Source organism: Uloborus diversus, chromosome 6, assembly GCF_026930045.1.
Source record: "Uloborus diversus isolate 005 chromosome 6, Udiv.v.3.1, whole genome shotgun sequence".
Lineage (NCBI taxonomy): Eukaryota > Metazoa > Arthropoda > Arachnida > Araneae > Uloboridae > Uloborus > Uloborus diversus.
In genome coordinates, this window is record NC_072736.1 from 43,874,719 (window position 1) to 43,896,366 (window position 21,648).

At 31.9% G+C, this 21,648-nt stretch overlaps 1 protein-coding gene across 1 annotated transcript in view; it reads left to right on the forward strand.

Moving 5' to 3' along the window:
* Nucleotides 1–724: 724 nt before the first annotated feature.
* Nucleotides 725–21,648, forward strand: part of LOC129223787 (protein shisa-5-like) — a gene marked incomplete at its 5' end in the record, with an annotated part of 29,663 nt that continues 8,739 nt past the window's right edge. Inside the window, 2 exon segments of the mRNA XM_054858145.1 lie at nucleotides 725–866; nucleotides 11,667–11,797. Coding sequence (XP_054714120.1) covers nucleotides 725–866; nucleotides 11,667–11,797 — 273 coding nt within the window.

The window sequence follows — 21,648 nt, forward strand, 5'->3', positions numbered from 1 at the left end:
GTTTAAAATCTTTATTTCTTTATTATATTTATTGTTCTTTATTGTACATGCACAACTTGTTCTTTATTGATGTTAAGTTATGTTGTGCAAAAATACAAAGCATTTTTGCTTTATGTATTTATTCTCACTGCATGTAAAAAGGATTATGCATCAATACAAGTTTTTGAGAAAGAAAAATTTTTAACTTATCAGTCCCTCATTTTGGCTTTTTTGCGGTTTATCCGCGGCACTTGTACCACTCAATTCCGCGGATAATCAGGAGTTTATTGTACAGTACACTCCTGATTATCCGCGGATTAGGGTGGCAAGGTAACCGCAGATAATCAAAAATGCAGATAATCTGAATTATAGGTAAAAAACGATATTGGTGTATACAATAGCTAAATATAGGAATAAAACTCGCACATACAGAAAAGTTATAGCTAAAAACAGTAACATTGATTGTAAAAAATATATAAAAAAACTAAAAACAAACGATAACATAATCATAAGTCATCACTGTTGGAGAAAAAAAAATTGTTAAAAGACCCGCAGATAATCTGAAGTTTACTCTATTACGTATGGGCTCAGTAACTCGTATTCCTCTGTAGTTGATTTTTTTGGAATGTTATTATTCTAGCTATTAGTTGAAGTGTACAATAGAAATAATTGTGATGAAGGTCTAATTGTTGTGTTATCATGTAATAGCATTTCAATTTTGATATTCAAAACTTTTGATTTACAGCAAGTCCATCAACATGTCCACTTCCTTTGGGTTTGGAGATGACCTGCCCCCTGCCTTTTGGCGATGATGATAATGCTTTCTGCTGTCATTCAAGTAATAATGTTCCTTATTGTTGCGACATAGGAGATTATATCAAACAAAAGTAAGCTTATATTTCAGTTTCATACCTTCTTAAAAAGATTTTGCCTCATGTATGACTGATTGTTTTGTTTCTTTTCATTTTTAATGAGTGGGATCAAAATTATGCAAGATTGTCAAAACCAAGTCATAAATACTGGCCCGTTATTTCGTTTTTTTTCGGTATGTGTGTGGGAAAGGGGGGGGGGGGGGGGGGGGTCTAAGCAGTGCAAAGGGTACATATGAGGCAGTGAGAAGCAAAGGGATGTAAGTGCACATTTTCAAGTTTTGAGTAAAACGTGTTTAAAGATAACATCCTAGGTAGGCTTTCATTAATTTTTTTTTCTAAATCATGCTGTATAGCAGCAACTACCAGGGCTACAAGTACAATCTCTTGCACCAAGACAGAGGAGAGGTTCACCTACCATCAGGGTTGGGTTTTAGACTGTCCAAAATTGGTTTAGGACAGGACAGGTGGTTTTTACTGCCCAAAACTGTCTAAAATTGGCTTAAACTGTCCAAAACTATGCCAAAACTATAAAGCAGTGTAATCTAATCAATTCGTATTCACTGCAATATTCGTAATGCATAAATATAGATATTAATGAAGTTTAATTAATGAGTAGTTGATAATATTTTTCTCAAATGTTCATTTAAAAAATATTTTTACTTAAAAAAATTGCCAATAATTATTACATAAAAACTTCCTTATGTAACAGTTGGTAGAGTTAATGAAAAGAAATTCACTCTCTACCAACGCAACTAATTCGAGTTCCATTTATAACTCAAAGGAATGTTACTAAATGTGCAATGTTTAAGTGCAAAAAGAAAGCTTAATTTTTTTTTAATGCATGATGTTATGACGAAAATTATTTTTTAAATAATAGATTAGAGAACAAAACATTGATGGTTAAACACTTATGTTATAAAACTCTTGTGCTTTTCTTTTTTTAGTTCATATTTTTAATATACTTTCTGTAACTATAAAAAATTGTAATTTATTCCATTTAGGTCTATTATTGCACTATATTTGGAATACTTTTGCACACATGCATAAATGTCGAAAAATTTGGTTTATAGAGGAAAAAACTTCCTGCATACAAATTGAAATTTTTAATGAAGAATTTAATTTCTACGTTACTAGATTAAAATCAGCTGCATAAATCAGTTACATATATATTTATACTTGAATGTTCACATTGAATAAATATATTAAATTGTAAAAAAATAATGTTGACACATTTTGTTCTGTTTTTGATAGTTTCTCTCAAAATACAGTTTCTCAAAACGTAGTTTTAGACGCAAAGGTTTTGAAGAGGATGGTAAAAACCTTGCTAACCCTGATTTCATTTGTACACATACATAAACATAAGGAAATCTGGTTGCTAATATAAAAAAAAAAATAAATAAATAAATCAACTCATGCACACAAATTGAAATTTTAATCAAGAATTCAACTTTTATGTACCATATTACCCTGCATTATCCGGCATGCCAGAAAAGAGAGAGGTTGACCAGCATGCCGGAAAACTCGAATTTTCCGGCATGCCGGATAACTTGAGGTTTATTTTGCAACACAAGAAAAGTAAATTTCCCCGTTCAGCTCCAATCAGATAGCAAACTATCAATACTACGATTCCTTCCTATTTTTTTTTGATAACTTATTTTTGATTCCTTTTTAAAGAGGTAAATTTAATTTTTATTTATTGAATAGTGTAAATTCTTTAGCACTAGCTGAGGTACAATAACTTACTTCTTAAATACTTGCTTAGTTTTAATTTAATTTTTATAAAATTATTTGTTATTGAATGATATTTTTTTTGTTAAAATAACAAATGACATTGTTAGTTAATATTTTTATAAAATTAAGCTTTATTAATACTAACAAGATATGTATAGAACTTACATTACTTTTTAAACTGAACATATATTTTTTATAGTATTATTTTTTTTCCTAACCTCAACTTTTCCGGCATGCCGGAAAGGACCAAGAAAGTGTTACTGAAAATCTGGTGACCCCCGAATTTTGAGGCATGCCGGGTAATGCAGGGTGATATGGTAACTAGATTAAAATCAGGTGCATAAATAAGTTGAATGTTCTCATTGAATAAATGTTCAATATAAAACATTGCTTTGATACATTTTAATCTGTTTTTGATGTTTTCTCACAGAATACAGTTTTTCTAAAAATTTAGTTTTGGACACTTTCGGACAGTTTTTGGACATGAGGGTTTTGGACAGGACGGTAAAAACCAGGGTTTTAACCGTAGTGTCCGAAACCTTGCCAACCCTGCCTACCATGTGCACTGGTTATCTCCAAATTTTTAATTTTGCCACTTATATCCCTTTGCTTCTCACTGCCTCATATGATATCTGAATTTTTTTTCCGGTGAACAACATCATTAAAGGGTTTGAATTTGGCCTGTGTAAATTATGGTAACCCTATCTAATAATATTTTCATCATACATAAAGATCAATCTAGTAACATCCTGAATAAATGTCTTGGTATCTATAGTTGATACTTGTGATGTTCCGGATATCTGTATCCATAAAAATTTTAAATATTTGAATAAAAGACTCTTGAATTCCGTTTAAATTAGTTTTTAATCCATATTTAAATTACAAGGTATCATTTCAGAAGCCAATTTGTATGCCCCCCCCCCCCCCCATTGCAAAAAGGAAGGGGAAATAAGTTTTAAAAGTGTGTCAGTGTGTCTTTTTGTGGCCATCGTAGCTCCTAAACAGATGAACCGATTTTGATAGTTCATTTTTCGTTCAAAAGGTGACTTTATCTAAAGTGTTCTTAGCTTGTCCTCATTTTTGTAGAACTTTAATTACCGGAGATATTAATTAAAAACCTTCTTAACGTTTTTCACAATTATGGAAGTAAAAATTTATCTGTACGTTAAAAATGTTGGCCCTAATTGAAAGAACAAAGTTTTCTGCTTTTGATATTTATTTGAAATTTCCAACTTATGTAGAGTAGGAGCTATAATCTTGTTAAGTAAATTTTAAATGCAATTCTAAACCTTTATACGCATGATTGGTAGCGATTTCATAGTCGGAAGATGAGAAAAATCTCAACGATTTAAAATTTTTACCTGCTGTCAGTTCATATTTGTTAACAAATGGGTAATCTGACCCGCGAAGTTCATCTTAATATGAAATCAGCTCTCTGGGACATGTTTTGTTTTTTTAATTTTTAACTTAATATCAGTTTTCGTTATTGATTTGGGGTTTCTGTTATTCTTTATTTTTGTTTTTCTCGGCATCCTTCAAAAAGAGTGAGACTAAATTCTCTATTTACTGTTTGTAAAGGTGTTCCCTGCTCTGTATTTTGTTGGTCAGAGCAAGTTCGGTGGAATGTGTCAGCACTGCATTTATGCTGAAATAAAATGCAAAAAATTATTCCTAGCCTGTCCAGTAGCAGCTTTACACACTTGCTCCTGTATCCTACATCTACCGAGTAAGCTAGAAATAATTTTTCACACTCCATCTAAGCATTAATGCAACACTGGCCCATTCCTTCCAACTCTCCCTCAATTTTAACAGAGATTTCTTTAAAGAGTAAATCATGATCTTGATTATATTTTTGCTGCAGTTGACATTTTTTGAAGAAACTGCCATTATTCTGACGGGAATACCTTCCGTAACAAATTTTACACTTAGATAATTGAATTGGGTTTAAAAAAAAATTGAGATCCGTATCTGTATCCGCGGATCTTGGCACTAATGATCCGTATCCGCGGATTTACTTTTTTAACGATCCGGCACATCACTAGTTGATACCAACTATCAAATTTTTTGTAAAACTTACTTGTTTTTTTTTTTACTATCTGATGTAACTTATGGACATTAATAATTTCGTGCTTACCATTATTTCAACCCTTCTTGTATTGTATATTGTGTAATTGAAGATTTTTCACTGATAATTTTGTGTTACTCAACCAAAAATTTTAATCCATTTGCATTAGAGGCGATTCAAGACAGTACCACCAGTAAAAATCATCAATAATTTTCACCAGTGTTTATCTTACATTTATAAAGATTTTAGAAGATAAAATTTGTAAAAAGTTACAGACATTCAGGATGGCAATAGAAATTTGAATATCACGTGTTGCATTTACTGTTTTTAGATTTTGATCAGCTCATCACATGTTGTTCTAATTTGAATTTTCTGAAACATATGTGCGAAGATAGTTACAATTTTATTTACTTAAAGTGCTAGTTCAGATATTTCTTTTGAAACATGATTTTCCTGAAAGTAGTACATCTTGTGAGTCATGGATAGTTAGGGGCCATTAATTACGTAAGGATGGTTTTGGCATCTTTTGGCCCCACCCTGTCCCTCCATGTAAGGATATGTAAGATTTTCAACCCCCCCCCCCCTATCTTATGTAAGATTCCATTTCGTTTTTCAAAATAATGAAATAACGAACCTTAAATCACTGGAATGGTTTTTTAAATTCACTGGTATTCAATTTTTTTAAAAAAACCTTTTTGTGTAAAGAAATATTTACTAAAAAAAATCTAGGCTGAATGTTTTTTCAACAAATATTTTTTGTTTCAATGCGATAATGATAAAAATAAGACATGCCACACACAGTTTGATTCTTTTATTATATTTTACACTGTTCATTCTTTCAAAAACAAGTAAAATACATTCAGTAAGTTACCGCCCTATAGCCAGGGCTAAGGCAGAAATACATGAAATGCACTGCCAGCTCAGTCATTTCCAGCTGAGGACTGCAGTTTCGTGCTTATTAGCACTCATCAGCCCAGCATAGGAAAGTGACTGAGTTGGAGATGGAAAACCTCTTAAGGAAGCCAAGAGTGCCAAACAAACTGGTAGCTAATACAGAATTAGCACTGACCAGACGAGTGACCGAAGCAATGGTTCGGTTCAACTCGAATTTTGAAGGCAAGGCAGGTATATTCAGTAAGTTACCGCCCTATAGCCAGGGCTAAGGCAGAAATACGTGAAATACACCGCACGCTACCAGTTTGTTTGGCACTCTTGGCTTCCTTAAGAGGTTTTCCATCTCCAGCTCAGTCACTTTCCTATGCCGGGCTGATGAGTGCTAATAAGCACGAAACTGCAGTCCTCAGCTGGAAATGACTGAGCTGGCAGTGTATTTCACGTATTTCTGCCTTAGCCCTGGGTATAGGGCGGTAACTTACTGAATATACCTGCCTTGCTTTCAAAATTCGAGTTGAACCGAACCATTGCTTCGGTCACTCGTCTGGTCAGTGCTAATTCTGTATTAGCTACCAGTTTGTTTGGCACTCTTGGCTTCCTTAAGAGGTTTTCCATCTCCAGCTCAGTCACTTTCCTATGCCGGGCTGATGAGTGCTAATAAGCACGAAACTGCAGTCCTCGGCTGGAAATGACTGAGCTGGCGGTGTATTTCAAGTGAAATACAGCTCATCCTAATATGTTTTTACCTTCCAGAAGCAAATGAAATATGATCCCTGTCAAACCACTTGATTGCCTGATTTCTCGACTTGAAAAATATTGCGTAAGAATGGGTCTGCCCCCCCCTTCTCCCAATAAGGGTATGTAGAGATTTTTCAATCCCCCCCCCCCTCTTGGGACCCTTACGAGCAGAAGTCGAAGATTTGAAAACTAAATCAGGGTGGTGACAGATCATTGAAAAGTCGGGGAACTTGATCACTCAGAGAAATATTTTGAAAAAATTCCAAAGAAATCAGGGATAATTGATTAAATGAAGAAAATTTTATTTTTCTTTGCAGAATAAAGTATTTTAATTCCCTGCGAGTTTTCCACCAATTTATTTGTTTTAAAAAAGTAAAATCAATAAGGTACGATTATACACTGCTGCATATTTGTGCATCTGTTTTCCTCAAGGTCAAAGTATTCAATCTTAGGATGAGCTTCCAAAGATTGCTTCTGTGTCTGTAAAGTTGTTCATTTTAGCTATCTTGAATTTTCCTTCCACGCATTCCATGACAGTATTTAACATACTGTTATCACAATTTCAAGAAAAATCTTAAAAGTTATTACTAGGCACTTTTAATTTAATTGCCAAAATTGAATTTTGACCGAAAATCAAATTTTTTTTTTGTTGCTATGGTATTATTCACTGTCTCTTCAGATTACACATAGGGTTTTTTTTTCAGACTTTAAAACCCTTTTATTTTAAAGCCATATTCATATATATTTTGAAATGAATAATTTTTTTTGCATTTCAATGTTTGTTACTTAAGTAATCTAAGATTTTTTTTTCGACAACTAATGAAATCATTTGAAATTGAGTTGTGTACATAAATATTTTTATTATTTTTTAATAGTTAAAATGCTGTATTCATTCATTAAAACCTAACTTCTTTATCACAGAATAGCTCACTATGACTGGTTGTTAAAAGATTTCAATTTTGTTTTACATAAATATGTCTAGTAACGATTTACGTAAGTAAAACTACATTACTTCTAATACTTTAACTGTCGCTTATTATTCGTGCAGCAACAATTATACTGCTTGAAAATTCAGTTCAAGATTATTTCCATTTAAATTTTTTAGTTGTATCATGATTCCATTTGTCTTTAAGAGTGGTTTTTCCTATAATATTTCTCTGTCGAAAATTCAGTATACAATTTTTACCAAAAAAAAAAAGGAGCATCTTTTCAAAATATATTTGCAATTAACAGCTTAAACCGTTTTAAACAGTGCATTTTATTTAATATGCAATGCTTTTCAAGGAAGGAAAGTAAAGGAAACCATTATAATTGGTGATGTAAATCAGGGAAATTCGATGAACTCAATCAGGGAGAAGTCGGGGAACTTAATTTTCCAGTTCCTGTCGCCACCCTGTAAATGTAGTAGATACCTTGCATTTAGCAAATCAATTTTAATGGCTTTCATTTCTGATGCAACTCGAAGGCTTTAGGAAACTGGTTTTACTATTGACTTAGGTAGGATCAACAAGAGGCAAAACAGGAATTTTCCGGAGATAGATTGCTGCTTTTCCTGAGACAATTTGATTTTATGGTCAAATTCATATAATTTTTTTTTCCCCACAGAGAACAATCCCTTAGATCATTGAGACAGATAAAGCAAGTGGGAGTGGTTGTTAAGGCAGGAATCTTTGCATTGGAAAGCAAGGGGAGAAAGATTATGTGACTGCGACTTTTCATGGAAGACGTTTCGCCAGAGCTACACTAATTCTCCTAGGGATTTGAAAAGTCATCAATTTTAATTTTTTACCTTCTGCCTTAAATGTTTTGGCACATTTTTTTTTTTTTCTCTGTCACCCGCAAGTGCATAGTTTACTGACTCATAAATAAGTTTTTTTTTTTTTTTTTTTTCAATTTCTACAGTAAGTTTTTGAGTTATGCCAACTTAAAAATGGCTCTAAAAGTTGCGCTCATATAGAAATAGAGTTAGTATTTCACACATGTTTTTGAAACGTAGTAAATAGCAGCAAAGTAAAGTTCTTTACGCGATGAACGGAAATTTCTTTATTATTTTTTTTCCTTTTATAATGCAAGATAGTTTTTTTTACTAATTCATTTACTATTTCGTGCCTACTGGAAATGAATAGAATATTAAATTTGTGAAAATGATGTTAAAAGTTTTTAATGTTAATGTATTCAAAACTATTTTTTAGCCTTTGTATTTTTTTTTAAAGAAAATTAATGAAATGAATAAAGATTTTATCTATTGCAAAAACAACCTCAAAACCATAAAGAAAGTTTTCAAAAATACATAAATTGAATGATGAAAAAAAAAACTTACAAAAGACCAGGGTTCGTACGGGTTATGGAAATCCTGGAAAGTCATGGAAAAAAAAAATAAACAAATTTCAGACCTGGAAAAGTCATGGAAAATTAATATTTTTATAAAATTCATGGAAATTTATTTCAAGTCATGGGAAAATGTCTTGGGCAGTAAGAAAGCAACAATTACTAAAAGAGCGCTAGAAATATTGAGTGATTTAGTAATATTGCATATAAATTGAACGATATCAAAAACAAATCCGAGTTTTGGAATCCAATTTCATTCGCTTCTGTAACAGCTGCTCACCTTTTTTTATGATGTGATTTTACTACTGGGGCATTACTAATTTTGAACCCACCATTATTTTCAGTACTTCTTATATTTTATATTCTGTAGTAGTGGATTCGCACTTTCTTGATTTTTGCCACGCTTCCTCAAAAAGTGTAATTCAATTCCATCCGAGTTCGTTTCAACTACTTGTAAAAATTTCATTATTAAATTTTTCAGAGTTTATCTTGATATGTTGAAGGTTTTAAAATGAAGACTTTAGTCGGGCAATAGAACATAGAAATAGGGGAATTCTAATACTCTAAATTAGTAGTGCTCAACATATACCTAGCTCACAAAACTGATCCTTTTAGCCAGCTTAAATATCTGGTTTGGAAAAATGAATTTACTGTAAAAAGTGGCTTTATTTTAATGAACGAATAGGCTGTCCAGTTACATGAGTCATTAGATGCACTATTGACATTAAAGGGCAGTGATTTTGTTAAGTAAATTTATTATTTTAAACTTATTCAATTTTTTATCCCATTCATTACTATTTTGTCATATTTATTAAATATTTATTAGACATTTAAACATCAGTGTATTGCATTCATTATATTTTTATTTTACTTGAATTTATGTGATGAAGACAAATAAGAAATATTTATTACTTTCAGCAGTATGCACTGATATTTTTTTTCAGTCACAAGTAAGTGCTGCAATGAGGTAATGGCATTCATGTAAAAGTTTTTCTAATGCCCATTTCCGAAAAAATTGGCAAGTTTGACATTAAATAGTACTATTCTCTTCGTGTAACAAGGTCATGAAATATTTTATGAAGTCATGAAAAAGTATTGGAATTTTTTTATCCAAATTGAGTATGAACCCTCAAAGACGAATTGCAATTTTTCCTCCCAAATTTGGGTGTTTGAACCTTGTTTATAGTTTTACTTTTCAGCAAAGGGTATTTTTTTTTTTTTTTTCAATTCAATCACTGAATAATAGAGATAACTTTAGAAAATCTAAACATTTTTAATACTTTGTGTTCTGGATTCGGAAAAAGTTCTTCGTGAAATCTGAAATGTAATTTTCCATAAACTTCTCAAGTTGGAGGTTGGCTGATTTTAGAGAAGTGCTTTCATTGCACATATGATTTTTTTTGCGTGTATAAGTGGTGATGAAATAAAAAAAAGTGTTGATTTTGCTGTATAGGACAGAGGAAAAAAAAAGGTTTTGATAAAATATTTGTTATTATTTTATCAAATACTAACAATTATTTTATCAAACCTCACCCCCCCCCCCCCCATTTGACACCCTTCTGGGAGGCGTTACACCCAAAATGCTATTACGAGTTACTGAAAAATGTGAATATTGAAATTCTGATATATTTGAATATGATGTGGAGGAAGTGATTGAGTGGGGAACACCTTTCCGGGGAATGATAACCTATGTTCCAAATTTGGTAAAAATCCTACGAAAATTATGTATTTGTATGAAGAACAAACACACCCACCCACACATAATCATACATCCATTCATGTATATACATATGTTTTTTTTGCTAAGTTAGATGTTATTCTATATCTAAATTAATTCTCACTTTCCAGTATAAGTCTTTCAACTTTCAAATAACATTATCCAAATATGCTATCTTCAACATTTGTAATTGTTTGGAGAAAAAATGTTTTGCTAATGAAATTAATTGTAACACAAGATTCGAGAAAAAAAGATATTTTTCATTGATTTTTAAACAAAATTAATTTTGTGTATTTGATGCCTTCTTTTGGTGTGCTTTGGGATTCATTGATATTTTTCCAAGTGATGCATTCAAATATTTAAAATATTTGTCAGCAATTAGTTTAGTCAATTTATAGACATGATTTTTTTCCTCTTTGTATTCCAACACATGACTTCCTAGGTCAATATCTCCCGTAGAGTAGAGACATATAGGAAGAAAACTCCAAAATCCTAAAGGTTGTAGTCACGTGGTACACGCTGGTGAAATTATTTGATGTTTTCCCCCGGAGATAACACCTGTCGCCCTTACTCCTGCTTCAGTTCATACAATAGTGAATGAATGGGAGGCTTCGTCATCCCTTAATGGTCTAAGAACAATCCACTGTGGCATTTTCCCTGACCATTCTTTAAAATTATCCATTCTATATTTAATAACTTAAAATTTAAAAATCAAGTAGCCTTTTTCAAAAACTGATTTTGCTCTATCGGTTACCTATCTCCAGTAAAATTTATTTTTGGGAATCATTTTCAAACAATTTTTCCTTCAATACAAAATCTATTGTACAATTAATTTTTGAAATTTTGTTAAAATCAGTATTAAAAAATCAAACACTATGTCCTTTTTGTTTTAATACCCATTTCAGCATCATCACTAAAGCAAAGAATCAAACCAAAAAGTAATTAAGCACTTATTGTCTTGACTTATAGATATACTTATGAAAATATTTCCTCTCCGGTGACTTTCATTTGTAGTCAAAACGAGGTACAAAAGAATACATGTTAAATGATGGGTGCACAACTAAGGGGGGGGGGTCATGGCACAAACTGCGCCATTGAAATTTTTAGGGAGTCTTGTTTTGAGGGGTATTTTTCTCATGGGGGGGGGGTCTCCACAATATTGAGGGGGTGTGCCCCTGCCCTTGGTGGGGGGGGGGGGAGAAGGCAGGCACCCCTGATTAAATAATTTATTTTTACTGCTAGTTATATTTATTAAGAAAATATAAATTTTCTTGAGGCAGAGCAGTGTATTTAAAAATTTAAATGGTTAATAAGTTGTAATTTCTTTTTTTTCTCTTTTTAGCTCTGTAATTCTTGCTGGTATTTTAATCGGAGCAGTTATCATCTTGGTCGTCATAACTTTGTGTTGTTGTTGCTTCTGCAGCTGTTGTTGTTTAGCAAAACGTCGGGTGCAACGTGGGACAGTACTTTATGGTATAACTTCTACTTTTTGCTTCTATTATTTATTTTAGTTGCAAGAGACTACTTAGATTTTCAATTGTATATTTGCACCTTTAGTTTATTGTTACCATTTAGTACTTTTTTACTGATATCAATTATTGAATATGGTAATTCTCATTGCTTCACACTCTGAAATTAAATCAGAATGTCATTCTGATCATTCAATGATTGACGTGAAGAGAGCAACTTCTCTATTGAAATTGTTCCAAAATGCACAAGTTAACTGTAAAATATGATATGATCATGAATTAGGACCAACACCAACTAGGATCTTTAAAAACCCTTATTCTGTGGTAGTAAAATTGAAGAAAACCTATTTTTTATATTGCTCAAAAGTTTAAAAATTTTTTTTTAAAGCTGATGCTTAATATTATAATGCATAATTTTTCTTTATATTCTGATACAGTGGAACCCCAGAAATCCAAACCCTGTAGATTCCAAATTCCGGATAATCCGAACAGCTTGTGAGCTGAAGGCAAAAAATTAGATTTGGAAAAAGGAAAAATTAATAACTCTGATTCTAAAGCTAAGTTATTTTTTTAGTGACAACTGCTTTTTGCAAACGTTTGGTTACAATACAGCTCTGTCAATTGTCAATCTTCTTGCCTTTTATAAGCAATCAACTAATGAAAGCATAACCAACACCAAATTCAGCGGCAAAATTTTTAGTACTTTCTCCTTTATCAAAGAATTCGAGCACTACAAGGCCAGGGCATTACATACAGTTTACATCACACCAAAATGTATAAATGTTAATCTTAGTGCACTCACCTTGTACTTTTTTAAAATGTAATGTACACTTACGATGTTCCTGCTACTATAACCTAGATTAATATTAAACACTCATGATTTATCTAAGGTAAAATTGCTTTATCATTAACTTAAAACAAAGACTATCTGGTCTCTATTGAGCGAATAAGCAGAGTTGAATAGACTAGCCAGTAAAAGTTTGAGAAAACCTAATAAAGAAAGCCTCACTTGTTTTTATAATCCAGTTTTCTTATATTTTTGTTTATTTAGTATGCATGATGACCTCTTACACTCAACTTTTTAATTTTTGCCACTTTGGCAATCACATAGTGTCACTTCAACACTTGACTCCTTTGATGTTTCTTATGTTGTATAATTCAAACTAGCAAAGACAGTTCCTCACGAATTTAGGTTTGTGAATGAGCTCAGGTGTTGAATAATTCAAACTACCAAAAACATTTCCCCTGATGAATGGAAATGCAGCTTTTGAAGCTAATAAGTCGCCTTTGATGTTCAAACTAAAATGCTCTTCTATTGAGACAAATGTTTTTGCTTCAATTAATTCTCTGCTTTTAGTGTTTTCATACTAATTTCTTTTCTTTTTGAAAAATTTCTGTAGGGCCCCGCCTGTAAAAGGTGCTTTCTGACATTTTTCTGGACAATTCATAGGTCTGTAAAAGTTACTCATTTTAGTAATTTCTTATTTTTATTTACAGTTAGCAAAATTTCATTTTGCTTTAGTGGCATGCTCTCTGTATTTCTGCCTTTCTTTTTCTGCTTTTACTAAATTGACAGAAATTTCTATTTTTATGTCTACTCGATTCTTGAAAATACCTAATTTTCATTCTTTGCCTTTTTTAAAGCTCAATAAATGTTGCATTAATATTGATTTCTTTGGATTGCAATTCAGATTTTCTTTTGTTTTTTAGTTAGTCATTTAGAATAGAATTTTAATATCTCTTTGGTTTTGAATAGTTTTTATTACCATTTTGTTTTGATTACTTATCCAAAAAAAAAATTGTGCTTAACAGAATAGAACAGCAACTAGATATCTTAGAGCTCACAATGGCACTTTTTTTCATTTGCACCTTTTTAAACTGCAACTTGAAACAATTTTTGAAAAAATAAGTGTCTCGTCTTCCTTTTGTTACTTTCATATGTATGACAATTATTTCTTTTATATTTAGTTTTGTATATGTGGTTTCAAATCTTAAAAATGCTTCTGAAAACTTGTGGAAGTCTTTAATTTTTATTGAATTAAAAGAAAAACTCCTTATGCACAAATGTTAATTTCTGTTCATAATTTCAGGAAAATGGCCATAGTTTATGAAACTGAAGTTAAGATAAAAAAAACTTTTTTTTTAATATTAATTTTAAGCATTATTTAATGTATGACAAAAAAAAAAAAAAAAATCCCAATTAGTTCATGTATCATAAAACAAAAATAATGTAATTTTGTAAAAATTGCAATTTTTCTGGAAAATGCCTTATTGATGTTTTTTGCTTTATGATACAGCTGCTGAAAAGATTTTTTTTTTATGTTTACATATTGTTTAAACAAAAAAAAAAAATTAAATCTTAAACAGCAAGATAAAACAGCTGTGGCATCTTGAACTTCTGGTACAGTGACTTATATTCCCAGAGCCCATGAGTGCTAGACCTACGTCATAGTATAAAGGTCCAAAAATTTTCTTCGAAAGGACATTGCAGCAGGTGAGAAATGTTCACTATTATTTAAGCTGAATCGCACTAGATTTGGCTAGAAACAGGTAGCAAAGGTGCATAAAATTGCTGTAAAAGCTAAACACCGTAGACTCATTCCATGTTACGTGACCTGATGGTCCTCATCCAGCCACCTCCGCTTTGGAGGCAACGAGGTCACTTGACATGGAATTATTCAGTTTTTGACGCAACTTTTGCTACCTGTTTCCTGCCAAAGCCAGCGCGACTCAGCTTAACTAATAGCGAACCTTTCTTATCTGCTATGATGTGCGTATGCAGAAAAATTTTGGGCATTTATACTATGATGTAGGTGTCTGGCACTTATGGGCTCCTTGCTCTATTTATTCTCTTCACAATTATATATAAAAAATAGTTATTATGGAGCACTAGAATGCAACCTGCTAAATTTAGAGGTAATGTTTTACCGCTAGTTATAAAATGCAAATGGCACAAAACTAATACTTTTTACTCTACAGCTTGTTGTACACCTCCAAATTGAGCTTCTAATTGTACTGTAGGGTGGTATAAAAATTACTTTTTAAAAATATTATATTAAAAAAAAGCTAAAGGATAGTTAGGCAGAGTTAGATAAAATTGTAAACTGTCTGCAAGAAACTGCTGTACTTCTCCAGACCAGAGTCTTATATTGTGTCCAACAGCAAAAATGTCCAGTTGAAAATGAGTGGAGTACCACAATGAAACCAGCATATTTACTTAATTGCATTTGCTACTTTTTCAATATTATTAATATGGGGAACCTCAAAGATGTTGACCAACATTTGTTTCAAAAATTGCATCAAAAATTTGTTTAAAAAGTACTAAAATTGTTTGCAAACTTTGAACGAGTTGAATCCTTTTAAATAACCAGTTTTTTCGTGGAGCCCCTATTTTTTCCGAAAGTAAAATATTTTGTAATGTCAAAACATAATTTCAAAAATTAATAAAAATTGAAAACAAAATTTTTTAGACCTAAACAAAACTTGAAAATTTAAGTTCAAGTTTTGAAAATTCACTATTTTGATAGATTTTTTAAGTTTTGTAAAGAGAAAGGAAAAAAAAAGAATGAAAGTTTTGTGGAACCCTTGATTGCTTTTCAGGGAACCCCTGGGTTCTGCAGCACACAATTTAAGAAACCCTGGTTTATGTTTTCTGTTTCTGATTATGGGGAAAAAAGACCTTTTAGGTTCTAGAAGAAAGAGAAAATAGTTGCAATACTATAATATCTTCAGGTGCTGCAAAAAGATTAAAAGCTAGTTTAAAAATAAATAAATGAAAACTTTAATAGATTATTTTTTTATGGTTGTATCACACATATAATGTTACAAAAGATGGTCATAAATGTAATATGAGCATTAGCAATGGAAGAAGTTACTCATTAAAAAATATAATTGAAAAATATTTTTACATTGTTAAAAGTTAATCAAATCAACCTAAAACACTTTAATGATTGCAACAGCATAATATTTGTTTCTACTTTACCAACGTCTTAAAATTTGTTATTTTTTTACTGTCGGACCTCCAAATATCAAATTTCTACACATCGAAATTTTCTATATATTGAACTTGACATAAGCATCTCCATTACACAGAAAAAATTTCAATGTATCAACATGTTTTGGGGACATAGTGGGACATTTTATTTGACTTTAGAACATTTGCCTCGTATAAGTTCAAGTCGGAGAAAAAAAAAAAGCTTATTAATTGACACTATGAACCCCACACAAATCCATGGACAAACAAATCAAGAAATTTTTGAATTTTAGAGTGAAATGACCATATCATTTTTTTTTTCATTTTATGTTGCAACTTGTCCTGTTAAACCAATTTCTAGCTATTTCTTTTTTTTCTGATAGTTCTTTGTTTCTAAATTTAAGTTTCAGTGAAAATCTAAAAATTTCCAAGCCATTGAAGGCATGCTATATGCTTTCAAACCAATAGGTCCTGGACTTCAGTTTGCACAAAATCTTCTTGATGACTGCATGACACTCAAAGAGAATTTCATAGTTTATAAAGAATATAAATAGTTTTGTTCTGAAAATTTCCACCAACATATCTTAAAATTTTATTTAACAAATTTAACAAAAATCGGGTTCCCAATATGGAAGGAGAGGTCAGGGGCGGCATTTCAGCATTTCATTTGGGGGGTCGAGATTCTTAAATACGTACTACCACAGTGCGGTACCAAGAACACATTAGATAACAGAAAGTTGTCATAAAATCGGTTTAATATGAATAAAAATTAGTGTTTAGAAATAATTTAAATTTTGATTCACTTTCTAATAAGTTTTGGAAAAGTTTTAATGCATGATTTTTGGAATTCGGAAGAGCAGGGAATCGTGTTACTAATCTATCAGTGCCCAGTGTCGTGCTGTTTTGCCAGTACAGCTAAATATAAAAGATGGTGGAAAAGCTCATGCCCTTTAGCATGTATGACTTCGTTTGAATATTTTGCCCATTGTACTTCGAAAATAATTCTCTAACCTCCTGAGACATAAAAAATCTTTCTCTACTAGCTGAGATAATTGAAGTATCAAAGTGATGTATGAAAACACTTTTTATATCTTGCTCTTCAAAATCACCCAGAGCAACTTCAAAAATTGTGAGTTGCTTAATTTTTCATCGGTGAATAATCTAGTCTCCTCGGCGCTCTCAGCTGCAGTGAGATGGCATCTGCCTCCAGCTTTGCTATTCACTATTCAAACTTGATGAGTCCATAACAAGGACGAAACTGCAGTCTCTGGAGGTGATAACTAGTCTGTCGCTATATTACTTGTAATTTTTCATGCCTCGTGCTAAAAATTTTACTCATAACTGAAACATTTTATTTTTTGTTTCAAAAATCCAATCCAGATAATATAGAGCCAACCATACAGAAAAATAATTATCATTAAATCTTGTGTTAATTTCATTCGAAACTGAATCTATTGTTTCATACAAAATTTAAAAAAATCAATATTTGACTTCACATCATCATGTGGATTTTTGTCTTTTTATTTTTTAAAGTTTTACGTTTGATTGAAACACACATCTATGTAAATCTATTTTCTGTTTCAATTGTAAATTGAACTATGGTAGTGTGGTGCACAGATCAGTTGTAGATTGAACTGTGACTTGAATAGTTCGAAAATTAAGGGTAACGGATTAAAGATGTTTTAATAGAGTAAAGTATTTTTCAAAAACTTTCCTCAGTACAAAAAAAATTGAATAAAAATTCAAACGGAGTCAAACATGCTAAAAGGCATGAGCTTTTTCATCATTGAAAGAATCGTTTTGTAACAATTCTTCCTGTCGTCAAATCACTGCTTTGAAGTTATAGAGAAATATTTTTATGGTTTTAACTCTAGACCATTTTGTGTAACTCCGAGCTTGCATAATTATACGCATAACAGGTACAGTAGAGAACCAATTATCCGGGAAGTTTGGGACCATCGCTGTCCCGGATATCTGAATTTCCCGGTTTTCTGGATCGCTAAAATGCGCTATTGGCCGTTTGTGTATGAAACTTAAATTACTATAATAAATAGTAATATATATTAAAATAAGAAGAAAACAGTTTAGAAATACTTATTATTGAAAGTTATGCATAAGATCTGAGACCCTCACATTCATTTTGAAAAGGAAAAAAAAAACACCACTTTTCCATGCTTTAAAACGGAAGAAAATGAAGGGAAGGGCAAGAAACAAGTTTTTGAACGTAAATGCGCGGTTTTTCTACTATAATGTATAAAAAAATTTGTTTTCAAAAACGCGTTTTTTTTTTTTTTTTTTTTTTTGTAAAGGTTTAGTGTGTAAGATTACGGTTGTTATTGATATAACTATTGCCTTTGCATTAAGTTCATACCAATAGAAATTTGATTTATGAGTCTTGCGCTTAATGATTTCTAGATTCCACCATCAACTATCCAAAAAATTCGCAAATCTGGTTTTCGGTGTTTCCCGTGCTTTTCCGACGTCACTTACGCTCCAAACGGCTTTAACTAGGGACTATTCAATAAAATATTGCATTAGAATGTGAAAATAATCATTTCTTTAGTATTCAGTTGGAATAAAACACAAAAATTTCAGACTTACGAGTGAATTCAAGAAAATGTTTCGGAAATTTTGCCCCGCGTTAAGGATAACCCTTTGAAATTCGTTTTTGTAAACATTTACCCGAGTTATAGATGAGTAATATGGTATTTATTAAAAAGCCGCTAACATTCTTTTAGGTTTTTCAAAAAAATGCTTAGTTTTTCAAAAATTGCCGAAAATGAGTATTTTTTTAAAAATGGCGGGAAAATCGGCAAAAAGTTGCCGGTTTTCTGGTTTCCCGGTTTTTTGGTTCCCGGATAAAAGGTTCTGCACTGTATTTGTTGATATGTTTTTTTTTTAAATTCAATAATCACATGCACTTTTAAGAAGTTTTTTTGAAAGCGTATAATGCATTGAGCAGCTGAAACGTGTTTCTAGCAGAAGAAAGCGGTGGACGCTCATTAAATAAATATACATTAAAAAATGAGCGTAAAGTGAAAGTAAAATATCAAGAAATTTTCTTGTGAAAACCATGCAGCCACACCACTTTGCACGAGCCTCTCATATTGGACATACCATCGTTACACTGGGCACACAAGTATGAAATATTTAGCCTATATGAGAAAATGTCTTCTTTAGTTAATAAAATTAACCATGGTTCTCCATCAGTTTTCCATGTTCTGAAAAAGCCGGAAAATACTTCAAGAATTCCTAAGTCGTTATCCAAATAAAGAAAAACACTTTTTATAGTCTGGGAATGTGTCGAGTTTCATCAAATAGTTACTGAGAACCAGCGAGATTTCTTTTAATGAACATTGATTTCCGACTTACATAAATTGAATTCACCCATTTTCTATCATTCTGCGCAAAAAATTTGGGGGTGCGACCGCCCCCTCTTGACCCCCCTATTTGCCGCCCCTGGGAGAGGTTATATATGGTGTCTAGTGAAAATTTTACGTAAAATGAATTTGCATTTTATATTTGTCTTCCAAACTTTTGTTAAGGCACAATAATAAGAATGAGTTATTTCTGTAAATTTAAGAAATTTCATATTTACATAAAATATTTAAAGGTTTTTTTTGGGGGGGGGGGTGACACTACCAGTCCTGGGTGACACTTGTGCTAGGAACTCCACTGCTTGTAACATGTCTGCATTTTTTATTGCTAGTTTGCTCTTTAAGTTTTGATTATTTTTTTCTTGCAAGTGACTATAAAATTAACTTAGTAGTTTATCAATACACCGTTCGTCAATAACTGAAAACGTGTGCGTTTCTTACATATTTTGGGAGAAATGGAGGTCTAACTCTTCGCAATTTCAGTGTTAAGCCAGATTGGAATGACACTGCTTATGTTACATTAGTGTGAAAAAATTAGAGATTAAAATGGCAGCAACCTTCTACGGGTGCCTGTACATCGGAGCATTATCGATGCATTGGTTTAGAGCAGCGGTTCCCAACCTTTTCCCCCTTGCGAACTCCTTCCAAACTCTGAAAGAAGTTGGCAAACCCCTTGGGTACTAGGTAATAAGTAACGGGCAAAAAAAAAAAAAAAAAAAATTGCTTGCACTCCCACGCATAGACAATAACATTTGGGAGATTTTTTTTAAGTTTGATGCTGCTCAGTAGTTTATAACAAGAACAAAAACACAGTTGCAAAATATAGAACCAAATATTGCTACGCACTAAAACGATCGCTAAAAATTGAATACAAAACAAATTCACCAAAAAATAAAGAAAGTGATTAGTTTGTGTTGAGCTTCAATCAACTTTGAAAAAATTTTGAAAATGAGATATTTGCAGAACAAAGAGGCTCAAATGTTTGGCTGAAATTTTTCTGACACTAGTTGACATTTATCTCTAGTCACTAAATCCAAAGTCAATTAAAGAATGATTTTTAAAATACCTTCCAGGGAACTCACATATTAACTTAATGAACTTTTTTTTTTCTTACAGTAAAATGAAAAAGATCTCTCTGTTTAAGTCTCCTTGAAAAGGACTACGAACCTAGCTGTTTAATAAAGATATACTGCGTACATTAATCGTTTGATTGCTGAAGAATTTTCTTGTAGTTATGCTATAAGTGCAGAGTAAAATGCGTATATTGAAAAATAATAGAAGCTTCTATTTTCAATATACGCATTTACTCCAATTTTTACACAATATGTAATTTTTAACAAGACATATTTTTAAGCTCACTTACTACTAGAAACATTTTCTACACAACTTTCATAAATTCCTTATTTATACATAGCGCTAATTAACTTGCATGGTTAAATTCCTTGATTTTTTTTTTACTGTGTAAACCTCACACTGCCAAGCTTTCATGTATGAAAATTTTCTATAGTAATTAATTTTTCATACTTCCCACGGTATTCTTGGATTGCTAGCCATTCTTTCCCTTTTTCGGTAATAAAGCTCAAAGTTGTTAAATGTAGTTGTTGTTAAAAGTTGTAGTTAATGTAGTGTGAAAATCATAGCAACAAACAACAGCGTGATCTCACTTCTATGCATTTTTGACTCGACACGAGAAGAACGATAGCTCTTCATCGGACTCATATGGTAAAGAAACTGATCATGAAAGCATTTTAGACGCTCGTATATGCTCCATGTAATGTTTTCATCAAGTTTAATCAATCTTTCCGATCAAAAGCTGCTGAGGAAACAAAAGCTTTCACATTCTTTCATCTGAGGACGTTGTATGCATAAGTAGAGCTTTTTCAGCATGACTTTAGGGCTATCATTGTCAATGGTAGCGCTGAAACCGGCACTTTGCAATGACAGAGTCAAGTATTTAAATGTAAAATACGTCGGGAAGTATGCAAATATTTTCAATGTTTAGACTATTGAATGTGCAAGAGACAAATGAATAAAAAAGAAGCAAAATTTGCCTAAAACCACTTCATCAGAAACAGACATGTTAAAACTCCTCCATTACGATATATTTTTTTTTGCGAACCCCTTGAAAACCTCTCGCGAACCACCGGTTGGGAACCGCTGGTTAAGAGAAGTTCTAAACTGATTTAACAATTTGATGTACACACCAGATTTTGGCGATGCATCGCCCAGCCCTAGTTTCTTCACACCTAATAGCACAACTATTCAAAAGTTGTTTGTTAAGTTCTCGATCATCAAGGAGATCCAGTATACTATCTGTTATGTCTTTTCCTGTGGCGAGTTTAGGTGCAGGGGTGATTGTAACTCCATGAAAAAATGCCTGAACTTTTTTTCCAAGAAAAAATAGTGTTTTGATGGGCATATATATACACATTAGGTGTATGTACACATCATATTATGTATATAAATAATTTAGATACATAGTTATTTGTTGGGGTTTAAACTCGA